Below are 11,644 nucleotides of genomic sequence, written 5' to 3'. Positions count from 1 at the left end.
TACTTGTCTGCCCAATCAGCAATGGGCTATGCCACCCGAACATTGCTTTTTCCTTTTCCTCATGACGTTGAGTGTTTGCACAAGGGCCCCACTCCCCCTGAATGCTGACAACCCAATCAATAAGGTGAAGCCGGGCGCAGCGAGAGCACGGGTCCAAACAACCGTTTCCGCTGCTCTCTGGGCTCTCCTGTATCCGTACAATCTGGTATCACGGCAGATCCTCAAGGCTGGCTCGCAAGTTGGTTCAGCCACCTCTCCATATCGCCCATGATGCGCTCCCCCAGCGTCACATCGACGGCGCAGTCCGCCCAGTTCGCACCGACCCACATGCCCCGGCCGGCGACGCTGACGGGCGAGAACTCGATGGCGGCGGCGGGGGTCTCGGCGCTGAGGCCAAACTGCGCCCGGCTGATCGACCAACCCGAGACGACGTCGTCTTGGTCGCCAGATATACTGCTGCTGCTGTTGCTACCCTTGCCGTCCATCACGCCGATGTTGGTCACCAGCCACGAGAACTGCCGCTTCCGCTTCGCCATGTCCCCCATCGTCTTCTGCCAGTCCGTCACGAACTTGAAGATCCCCACCAGGTCGTTCCGCAGCCCGACCTCCAACCTGCGCTCTATCTGCCGCCGGCTCTGTGCCGATACGGCCCAGAGCTCGCTTATGAGGTCGGCGGATAGAGCTTTCCCTTTCCCCTCCCCCTCGCCGGCGGCATCCGAGGGCCGCATTTTGGAACGGATGCGCTTCACTAGGCTGCTGTCGTACTTGTGAACCGCCTGCGTCACGTAGTTGGCCACTGCCCTGTCGGAACTACCCCACGGAGCGTCTGCCGGGGCCGGAGGCAGGTTCCGGCGGTGGTCCATGACGGTCGAGCTCTGAAAGGCCGGGGCGGCCTTGCTGTTGAGGTGCAGCGAGAAGGCCAGGAGTGCTACGCCGTGGATCAGGCCGGTGACGGTGGTCTTGTTCTGTCGGCAGAGGGTTAGGATAGCCGACAGAGCGGCGTTATTGATGGAAAAGGACCGGAACTGGGTTTTGTACGGGGAGGTGCGAATGGGGCACCAAGTGGCCATGGATTTGTCCCGATTGAGAGCCGAGGGCCGGATTTCCTCCCAGAAGACCTTGCTGAGGTACTTGATATCTACCGGCATTTTTTTCAAGTCCTCGATCGGGGTTGGAAGCATGGGAGGCGCCTCGGGTAGTCTGAGGCTGTTGACCTCCAGGCCCTTCCGCGCGTATTCCCCGTTCTCGTTGGCGTTGAGCAGCTCGAGAAAGTCTTCGTGGAACACCTTGGCGCCAGCGCCGTCGAATTGGGGGTGGTTCCAAGTCAGCATAACCTCCATGGAAGGAGCACGCCCCTGTCGGAAAATGGTCACCCTCCAGTTCGGCAGCGTGACGGAAAAGTCTGGAAACCGGTCGTCGAGCTGAGCGCAAAAGGTTTCTTGTACCGTTGTCTCCAAGTCGTCATGCTCTCCGACCTGGTTCCATTTGATATGCTGAGTTAAGTCGAGGCTATCCAGCTGGACCCAAGAGGGACTCTTGGACGTGGCATCGGCCATGCCGACTTGCAGCATCGGGTGTCTCATGATGGTGTCCACGATGGCTGCCTTAACTGCTTCTTCCAGCCGGGCCTCTGCCGATGCGAGACGTGACGGGATCTCATAGCGGCAAGAGAGGATAGTGCCACGATACTGGTCCAGTATATACATGGCCAGTTGGTATGCCTCACTAGACACATGGTTGCTGGTTAGATACCCCGGGATGTCGTACCACGATGCGGGGATAGATGCTTACTTGATTCCGAACTTGCGGAGCACCGATGTGTCGGCGCCATGCTGGGAAAGTGGTGCCATGGCTCATTGCTGATGCGGCGAACCGTCAATAGGCATTTGGTTGACTGGCAATTGGGAAGCGCCAGAGCACGCGTGCATGAGGTGTCAGATGTCGTTGCTTGGTGAGACAATGGATGAGAGAGAGTAATAGGAGGTGGCTGGGTCAGCTAAAAAGTCCGGAAGATGACGGCGTTAGGCCCGGAGAGACTACCGGTCGCGTTCTTCCGACCAACGAGCGGCTAGCCTCGCCCCCTAGCCACTAACTAACCCCTTGTGGCCGTTCCACTTACCTGGATCTAGACTACAAACGGTTTCTCAACGGCCACTCGCTTCCTTCTCATGCTGACTCAATGACGGTCCATCTTGCTTAGCGGTCACCCAATTGAGTCAGCATGGGTGAGTTATGTCAACTCTGCTAGCGCTGCAGCCAGTTGTCAGTCGTTGAGCCCGATTTGCTTACTGCTGGAAGCGTTCTACAAATGTCATTCGCCGGCGAAAATGATGTCGTTGGTTGGACCGGTGAAGAAACAGCATAATGGCCACCACAGAGAATCGACGAACAGTTGTCCAAGTATAAAAACGCAGCACCAACTTCCCCTCCGAAGTCTGAAGATACTCATAGGCCTCCTTTCCTCTTTTCTCCCCTCCCATTTTCCACTTGTATCAAGCATCGTACACTGCTTGTTCTTGCATTACCTCAATGCCAGTCCGAATATTGAGCCCCTGCACCTGTTTCGGATCGAGTGACCGACATGGGCGAAAGTAATATCGCCATCATGCCACCAGCTTCCAGCGCCAATGAAAACCAAAAGGATGTCGAAATATTAAATCACCCTTAATCATCCTCGGAGTCCGACGGTTGCGAGACCTGTTCTCTCACCACTTGGAGCAATTTCTTAACCAACTCGGTGTGGTCCACGAACCGAACCGACCATTGTTCGATGCTCCGTTCCATCGCTCTCATACCCAATCTCATCCGTTTCAGCTGCGAAGCCCTGACGCCCGCCCACGCTGGCCCTGGTCGCATGCCTTTTGTCATGAGCCCGCACTGCAGGAGCAATTCGGAAGGAATCGCCTGGAGCACGAGCGAAGATTCGAGCACCTTCACTGTGGCTGCAATGAGGCCGTGCAAAGGCTGGCGTTCGTACTCCGAGTCCGTGGTTTCCGCGGCTTCTTCTCTTGCGCACTTCGATGGGCGGGTCGGCTTTTCAAGGTCGCGGGTTGGGGCTCTGACAGAGCACTGACCAGAACGGCCGTTGTAGAAGCAGTTGGCACAGGATCCTGCGATGGGGTCAGATTCGACGACAGGGCTCGCGGTAACACATTGGCGCTACAGCCCGTTGCCATTGCGGCTCCGCGTACAAGCATCCGACGCGTCGCGCGCGTCGCCTGTGACCTGTGTCAAGACAGCGCGAAGGTTCTGAGCGCCGTTGCGGGAAGCCTGGAACAGCTGCACCATTCGCTTGCCATTGGCGTTGGGATCTAGGCTATTCTTCGGGGCCAGCACAAGTGTCTCGGCAAAATGTTTATTTGTTGCGTTTGCATCGACCGGGACTTCGGGGACTTCCGGATAGGTAGCGAAAACATACTGCCAGGGTTCCGAGGCTCGCCACGCATTCTCGATTGCTCGGCAGGCCTGGGTTCGTGGTGACGAGTTGGGGGAGGCAAGGGGGTTCGGGTGGGAGTCGCAGCCGGAGGAGGGAGCGAACTGACCGAGGCATCGGAGAGAGAGTTCGATGAGCACGATGATGATGGCATGATATGAAACAAGTGAGTTGTAAACCACGTAGAACCCAAACGGAGGTAAGAAAAGAAAAAAACAATGTTTTCACACGAGTCTAAAAAGGCATAGCAAACAAAAGAGGGCGGAGTTGGATGTTGTTGCGGTTGGATGCAGCTCACGTGACGGAATAGGATTCTGGCAGTTTCGGTCTGCTACGCATTCGGAGAGCTTTGGAAACGATACGACCACGCTTCTGGGTTTATGATGCATGTGTAGGTGTCATATTAGCATCTAAATGCCCTGATGCTGATGATAGAAACGCCTGTAGATGACGGCCATGATGTGCCAATATCCCACAATGGGTTTTGCCATGGCCATAACTCTACCCTTAATGATATTAGGGAGGCTTTGGTATACCGCATATTACAGTTCGTGCAGTGGACGCGCCTACGGGGCTTTTTACTTCACTTTCCATACGTCTTCGACTTCCACGCAGCATGCCAATTTATCTGGTCGCTCATGGGCAAACATGTGGCAAATGGTCATCGATGTAGCCGCCAGTAGTCTATGTGACCAATGGATGACTGCTTGTAATTGGGCTAACGATGTATAAACGAGGAACGCGTCCGTGTATACTCTCCTATCGTCTTTTTCAGCGGCCTCTTAGGCGTTGCATGTGGTGACGGTACTTTTGGAACTCGCAGTGGCAGGATATGACCCGCAAGTTTTTGATCATGCTTTTAGAAAAGTAGAAGAGACCATGGGAAATGGGAAGGTCATAGATGATATGAGACTATTCATTGACGTCACAGATTTGTATAGCTATGTCAGTGTTCAAATAGACATCGACGCATCCAAGAATACGAATACGGCCTGAACTGCTTGAGCTGCGGAGAAGTAAGCAGGCACAGTCCTCATAAACTATTTGAACCGTAGATGCTTGATTAACTGAGAACAGATATGTTTTGTCTCCCTACCAGTTCTCCGCAACAGGATATCGCCTGCATGGCAAGAACGAGAGACGTGTTGCAAACACTTCACTCAGAATGGAGATACACACAGTAAGACATCGGCAAGGACACCCTCTGTTAGGATCATTCGTCATTATGAAAATTCCAGCTTGGGTTTGGATATCCATCAATGCATACGGGGTTATGACTATAAAGCATTGATGTCGAACCTGTCACACCTTTGCCTTGTCTTGGGCGTGGCTTCCAGACATCCGACACCCGATTATCAGCAAGGAGGTTCATGGTGCGTCACGAGAGTACCTAATTTCTATGACGTGATGGCTATATTAATGTCATATTAGATTATTTGCGAGGCATAATGCCCGTCCTCGGTCCTACTTCTGCCGGCAAAATGCGCGAAACCGTCGCGGGCCCTTTCCTTCCGCCCTAATCAATCGGCCCAAACTTCCATTACGGCAGTTGTTCTGTCACATGCCTACTGGTACTCTGTCGAAAACAGCAGCAGTTTCCAGTCAGAACAAGGAGAAGCTTAATCTGGCAGGTTGCATTGCGTCTGTCGCAGATTATTGCCAATGTCGTCACGCCGCATTCCTCCAGCAGCTGGCGCCAGGCAGCTCGAGAAAAGAAAAAGAAAAAGATGAAGAAAAAACGCCCGAGCCTCGATCTCGCAATGGGGCATGCTGATATCGTGCCAACAGTACGACCGTATAGCATTTTACTATAATTCCGTGATGATGTCTCCCTGTTGTTGATCCAAGGTGCCGCCAAGAACCGATCGAATCAGGGTTACGGATAAAGAAAGCAGGGGGAAACTCCGTGTTTGACGAAACTCCAAAGTACACGAAAGGGCTTCCGTGATCTCGATCGGCGGCGGCCCCAGCACACCAATAGCTGAATCGGACGTCATTCCGGTTTCTGCTCACGGTCCTATATTGCCTCTCCACCTTAACCTCCGGGCCTCCATGCGGACGCTATTGCCCGTCCTGGCGGTGATCTCCGCCGCCTGGGCGCAGACCTGGACGACGGGATGGGACTCCAAAGAGTTTTTGCAGTATGGATGCCGGCCCATCATGCTGTTCTTCGCGAAGGCGACCTTTGAACCGGGCAATATGGTAAGGAGTTGCATCATCATGACCGAAACCCTTTTTCCCCCTTCCCCTTTTCCACTTCCCGACACCTTATCTGGGGGACTAAGAACTGATAATATCGGCAAACCGACACACAGGGTAACACCGTCGGCCCCCAGCTCTCCAACAGCCTCAAGGCCGCCTTCGGCGTCACCAACCTCGCGACCGAGGGCATCGACTACTGGGGCCTGCCGATCGGCAACTTCTACCCGGGCGGCGCGCCGCCCTGGGCCATTACCGAGATGGCCCAGCTCCTCACGGCGGCCGCGGCGTGTCCGAACTCGCGCATGATCATCTCCGGTTACAGGTCCGTCTTTTTTTCTCTCTCTTTTCACTGCTACTACTACTCCATAACACATCAGGCCAAGAAGATCAAGCTAACCCACAGAATCCCCGACCAGCCAAGGCGCCGCCATAACGCACCGCGCCGTCCAAACCCTCCCCGACGAGGTCAAGGCCAAAATCGCCGGCATCGTCACCTTCGGCGACACCCAGACCCTGCAGGACGGCGGGCGCATCCTCGGCTTCCCCACCAACAAGACCCTCATCATCTGCAACCTCGGCGACGTCATCTGCACCGGCACCCTGCTCGTCTACCCCGTCCACCTCGACTACATCAAGTGGGTCCCCACCGCCGTCGCCTACCTCATCGAGCGCCTGCTCGAGGCCGACGCCCGCGACCCCTTCATGGGCCTCATGGGGGGCGCAGACCCTGCGGCGCCGCCCGCCCTCCCGGAACCGTCGGCTTGGCCTTCGGCGTGGACGTCGTCGCTGGCGCCGATGCCGACACCGTCCAATGGGTGATTACAGGGCATGTGAAGCGAGTGATCATGACTTCCGCGGTTTTGGGGCAGCGAAGAGACTTGAAGATAACGAAATGTAGATCACTTCTCTAGTTATCGATGTGTACTTGTGGTATACAGCCTCCAACAACCCTATTTCTACAGTGTCACATTCCTCTCTCTCTTCCCCTTCCACCTTTTCAATATGTACTGTCCTCCATCCTCTCCTGTGCAAAAACGGGCCATCAGGTCATGATAGCTGGGAATATTGAGCAAAAATAACCAGGCCAGGGGGTGGGCAAACGGAAAAAATCATGACTCTTTCCACAATCCGTGGGCAAAACATCACCAAAAGAAAACTAAACCCCCTTCTTGACGCCAAGCCCATGACCCCCTTTCCGGAAACCCCTAAGATGATTGGCCAAGGTGTCCTCATGCAACTCCAACAAGAAATAGTCACTGTCCATAGAATAAGTAGTTCATTTTTGCTCGCTTGCTCCAACACAATGCCCCCGACAAGACCGTCCCCCAAAGCAATTGTCTGTCCGCTGGCGAACTATCGAACAGTCTTCTTCACGGTCCCTGATCGGCCAGTCTTGACAGCCTTGAGCGTCCCCTGCTGACCAGGCTTGGCTTTGGATACCTGTAAATCACCGCAATTAGTATCAAACGAACGAATCATCGAAGTCATGTCAGAAAAACATACCGTCGTGGCAAAGTCCAGACTGCTGACAGTCTCCTTGATGTCATCTCGGAGCGGGCTGATCATGACGAACATCAGCGTCTTGCAGCTGCCGCCCAAGCAGCTTTCCAACATGCGCGTCAGGGTCGAGTTGCGGTAGGGGATGTGCGAGGCGTTGTCCGCCAGGGCCGTCATGACTTGGCTGAGCGTCGACAAGCTCTTGTTGATGCTCGTGGCCTCCTTGAAGTTGTCGCCCTCAACCTGAGACTCCTTCACCCGCTCGGATCCGGCCAAGTCGATGAGGTTCAGCACGCCTTCGCTCACCGTGCCGTCGGCGTTGGTGCCAGTGAGTTTGAGAGTAAATACCGAATGAGATCGGGACGACTCGCGGTTCATCTTGGTCGCAGCAACCGTCCGGTTCTTCATGGCCGTCTCGAGCATAGTCTGGACTGCATCGGGAGAATCGAGGTCCGTTTCCTGAGACGTGACGAAGAACTTCTTGGAAGCGGGGTCTTGACGGAGTTCGACCTGGTTCCGGGTGCCATCGGCGCCAAGCAAGTCGAATAGCTTCTCGTTGTAGACCTCGGTGAAGGAACCCGTCATCTTGTACTGCCATCCCGCATCCTTGAGCTCTTCGGTCGCCTGGTAGATCATGCTCGTCGCACTGGGGATGATGGAATCCTGACCGCTGCTCATGGTGTATGTCTTGCCGGATCCCGTCTGGCCGTAACAGAAGATACAGACCTTCTGGCCGTCCAAGGCGCTTTGAACAAGCTGACTAATCTCGTCAAAGACCTTCTTATTGCCTTCGTCCGGAATGAACACGCGCTCAAAGTCGTAGGGCTTGGGTTCCAGCACCTCTTGCTGGAGGTAGTTCCTGGTCGGAACCATGAGGGTCATCTTGCCGATATGGTCGTCGTAGTCTCCGACCTCAGTGGCAATTTGGGCACACTCCGACTCGTTTCGGCCCGGACGGATACGACACATGACCCGAATGTTGCCCTTCATGGTCTGCAGCTGCTCAAACAGCTTTCGACGTCTCGTCTCCTCAACTCGAAGCTTGGCCTTGGTTTCTTGTGCCTCACGCTTGGCGGCAAGCGCTTCGTCCTGTGCAGCCTTCTTCTCAGCGGCCATGAGACGGAAGTTCTCCAGCTGCTTCTGCTCATCTCCCTTCAGGTGGATGAGAGCGGTCTGGCCGGCGGATACCTGGTTCTCGAGCTCGGTAATGCGAGCTTCTTTCCGGCACAGCTGAGCATTCATGTCGTCTTGGATGACCTTGGCTCGTTCCAACTCCTTCTTAGTGACTTCGAATTGAATCAGTTGTGCCTCCAAGTCTTTGCCGCTCTCCTCAACACGCAAGCGAGCAGTCTGCTTCTCTTCGTCCAGGAGCTTCTCAAGATCCTCGGATACCTTGTGTGCCTCGCTTAGTTGGCGTGCGAAATCCGCGGCCAGCTCTTCTCTCAAGGCCTGCAGGCGCTTCCGTGATTCGCGTTCCAAGTCATCCTTCTCTCGGTTGAAGTCGCGTATCCTGTTGTCAATATCATTCCTGTGCTCGCGCAGCAGATCTTCGGCGTCGTTACGCCGCGCTCGTTTCTCGTCCTCTAGATCACGCTCGAGCGTGAAGATCCTCCGTTCGGCTTTGTCGAGTTCTGATTGCATCTCGGACTTTTTCGACTCGAGGTCGGTCTTCAATGATTCCAGTTCGGTTGCTACACATATAGTCAGCGTCCTGCAACCAAGTCATCCTTCCCGCCATCCACTTACCTTTGAGGCGGAAAGTAGCGACATCCTCCTCCAAGGTCTTCTGACCAATGATGGAATGGTTGATGATGTCCTTCATGGCTTTGAATTCGGATTCAAAGGTCCCTAATCTCTCGTCCACATCCCAGGCTACAAAGTTTGTCACGTTAGAAAACCTATTCAGGAAAGAGGGGGACTTTTTTAAAAGGAGATTGTGACGCCGCCATCTTTGCAGTCCGAATGGATTTGTAGGCAGACTCGAATGTTCGAGTCTGCTGTTCAAACTGCTCGATCGTTGGTGTCTTGGGGACCACTGGGCCTTCCTTTAAACCGAGGCGAGCCGATGGCTCCTCCGGATCAATCACGGCACGTTGAGGCGTCGTGAAATTCGGAGGCGGCATCATCAAGCTGCTCGGTGACGGTGTCTTTGGCGACGGCATCTTCGGTGCCGGATTCACTTGATCCGCGTCGTTTGGAGCTGAGGCATCTGACTTTCTGCCCGCGATTGATAAAGACGCCATCTGGTCACAGATAGAGGCTTCTCTGTCTGCTGGTATGGGTGTCGCATATGCGGCGGGCAAGCCCTTTGCAGGCACGCCCTTCCGCCTTTTGCTGATTGGCAAGTTGCTGCAACTTTTTGCCTTGGCAAGCTGTCGCGGGATCTTCGTACCGTTGTTCTTGTTGTTGGGGTTCTGCTGCTCCTCCTCGCGAACGCCCATTGATGTCACAGGACGGGCAGTCCTGGAGTTTGTGGATCGAACACTTCCAGTTCGACCGTGGGAGTAAGATGTGTGTGATGAGCGTGATGGTGGTCGACTTCCTGGGCCGATGCTGCTAGCGTAGCTGCTATTCGAGGTATGTCGTGAAGTGTTTGAATTGTAAGATATCGGGCGCGTTGAGGTAGCGTTTGGTTTAGCCTGGTCATAAGCAAATTCGTCAGCAAATTCGGGATCCCCAATACACATCAAGCAAAAAACATAGAGGCATTGCATGGTCAGAGGCGTTGGCGGACATGAAGGCAATCCAACCAGTCAACATCATGAAGGGTTTCCTGAAATAGCCTGGGCTGGTGGTCGGAGTAGTTGGCATTGAGCTGAAGGGAGACGCCCTTCCCACCAAGCTCCTCTTTGTTCAGCCATGAGACGAAGAGGTTGAAGCTTCTGACACGGCTCGGAATCCAGAAGAAGGTGCGTCGGAAACCAGAATGGGCCTGAGGTCTTGTGGTAGCCCGGCTTGATTGTTCCAGTGAAGTTGACAGGGATGGCGTGGACAGGGTCGAGAAGACACCTCTTGGATTCAGAAGGCGTGATAAGATAAAGCCCAGAATCACCCGCCATTCTTTGCTGATCGATTGCCAGATTCGGGAGACGAATTGGCGAAGTCGCAGGCAGCAGATTGCGCAGGTGAGGCAAAGCAATTCCAACAATAACCTGAAAAGAATGACATGGATGGAAGAATTCGGCCGCGGCATAGTGCAAGAAAGAAGCTAGGGTCGAGCCAAAGACATAATGGTTGCTGAGAATGCCGGGGAGGTTGTTGTTTCGGAAGTCCGGGGAGCCTCATGCACGCCGTTGGTTGGATTGCCATGTCGCCGGGAGCCTCTCGCGACTTGGGCTTGGGAAGAGGGGGAAGGTATGAGCAAAGAATGGAAAGAGCCAACTTACAATGTCCTTGAGCGCACTTCCCTTGACGAAGCTTCTAGCGGGGGTGGGAGCCGCTATCTGCGACCTCGCGCCGCCAGGGAACTCGGATGCCTTCTCGACTAACGTCTTGCGCTTTGGTTCGGGTTGCATAACTGCAAAGGCAATACTTGTCAGCAGTCGCGACCGGTAAGCCGACAAACGTCCCGGAGAAAATCCATCGCCGGAGGCGGAGGAGGAGGCGGAGGGAGTCGGATCCGTACCTGGTGGCGGTAACCCTCGTTTGACGCCGCTGGTCGCATTTGCCGACGGGCCCATGCGGGTGTTGGATTGCGACTCGCTGATCTCGTGCAGGCCTTGCGATGTCGAGGACGATAGTTGCGGCAGTCTCGTCTGCGGTGGTCGGAGGCCCGAAGGCTTGCTGCTGTTGTACTGCATCGACCCAATGTTAGCCTCCTGGTACTGCGCGTTGCAAGGGCCCAGATGGGACAGCAAATCGTCGACGACGATAGCGGCCATCCGGGACAGACAGGCACACGTACCCCGTTTTCCATGTCGACGTTGGCCATGATTCTCCGGTTGATGGCGATCTGAAAGGCCAGAATAGAAAGGAGGAGCCAAGCTCCGGATGGAGAAGCACCAGCAGGTGTGGACGGCCTTGACGGAGGCGTCTTGTTGTTTTGGTTATATACAGAGGCTGATCGACTGCAAAAAGCAGCGGTTGCGGTGGTAGCGACGCGGAGGAATACGGGCGGGACTGCTGACCGCCAGTGTCGTCGTGGGTTGTAAAGCACGGTAATGGAGGTGGTGAAGTCGGGATTGAAGAGGCCCCAGAGGTGCTGAGAGCTCAATGCGCCGGGGAACGGTTTTGTGCAAAGCACCAGCTCGTCGTCATTTGGGGGGATGATACACAAATGCGCCTGGATGTGGATGACTGCCACCTCAAGGAGCGGGACTTTAGATTAAAACACGGCCAAAGTTCGCTTGCCGCTTGTCTTGCCCAAGTGGATTGTTTATCCTGCGTCCGGATTGGGATAGGTGTTGCTATGTCAATAACGGGCGTGTGGGTCAAAAATAGATGCACGAGCCACAGCTGCGGCCAGCTATGTAAGCTGCCACAGCACTAGCCACGTATCCTATCTCTGCTCCG

The 11,644-nt window shown here is 54.8% G+C and overlaps 4 protein-coding genes across 4 annotated transcripts; 1 reads left to right on the top strand and 3 right to left on the bottom strand.

The window, feature by feature from the left end:
* Window positions 1-221: 221 nt before the first annotated feature.
* Window positions 222-1,850, bottom strand: PG986_003937 (uncharacterized protein; the record flags this gene model as incomplete). The annotated part of the gene is made up of 2 exons (XM_066840159.1): window positions 222-1,725; window positions 1,792-1,850. The coding sequence occupies 2 exons, from the start codon at window positions 1,848-1,850 to the stop codon at window positions 222-224; spliced, it is 1,563 nt and encodes a 520-aa protein (XP_066702786.1).
* An 814-nt stretch (window positions 1,851-2,664) lies between these two features.
* Window positions 2,665-3,587, bottom strand: PG986_003936 (uncharacterized protein; the record flags this gene model as incomplete). The annotated part of the gene is made up of 3 exons (XM_066840158.1): window positions 2,665-3,159; window positions 3,226-3,311; window positions 3,419-3,587. The coding sequence occupies 3 exons, from the start codon at window positions 3,585-3,587 to the stop codon at window positions 2,665-2,667; spliced, it is 750 nt and encodes a 249-aa protein (XP_066702785.1).
* Window positions 3,588-5,485: 1,898 nt separating this feature from the next.
* On the top strand, window positions 5,486-6,454 carry PG986_003935 (uncharacterized protein; the record flags this gene model as incomplete). The annotated part of the gene is made up of 3 exons (XM_066840157.1): window positions 5,486-5,635; window positions 5,749-5,957; window positions 6,052-6,454. 3 exons carry the CDS (start codon window positions 5,486-5,488, stop codon window positions 6,452-6,454), a joined length of 762 nt encoding a protein of 253 aa, XP_066702784.1.
* Window positions 6,455-6,988: 534 nt separating this feature from the next.
* On the bottom strand, window positions 6,989-11,063 carry PG986_003934 (uncharacterized protein; the record flags this gene model as incomplete). The annotated part of the gene is made up of 6 exons (XM_066840156.1): window positions 6,989-7,075; window positions 7,139-8,823; window positions 8,879-9,004; window positions 9,525-9,558; window positions 10,519-10,926; window positions 11,037-11,063. 6 exons carry the CDS (start codon window positions 11,061-11,063, stop codon window positions 6,989-6,991), a joined length of 2,367 nt encoding a protein of 788 aa, XP_066702783.1.
* Window positions 11,064-11,644: the final 581 nt, after the last annotated feature.

This window comes from Apiospora aurea (assembly GCF_038362705.1).
Source record: "Apiospora aurea strain CBS 24483 chromosome Unknown utg000003l_segment0_segment0, whole genome shotgun sequence".
Classification (NCBI taxonomy): Eukaryota; Fungi; Ascomycota; class Sordariomycetes; order Amphisphaeriales; family Apiosporaceae; genus Apiospora; species Apiospora aurea.
Note: the sequence above shows the minus strand (reverse complement) of the source record. Positions and strands in the feature narration are given on the sequence as shown.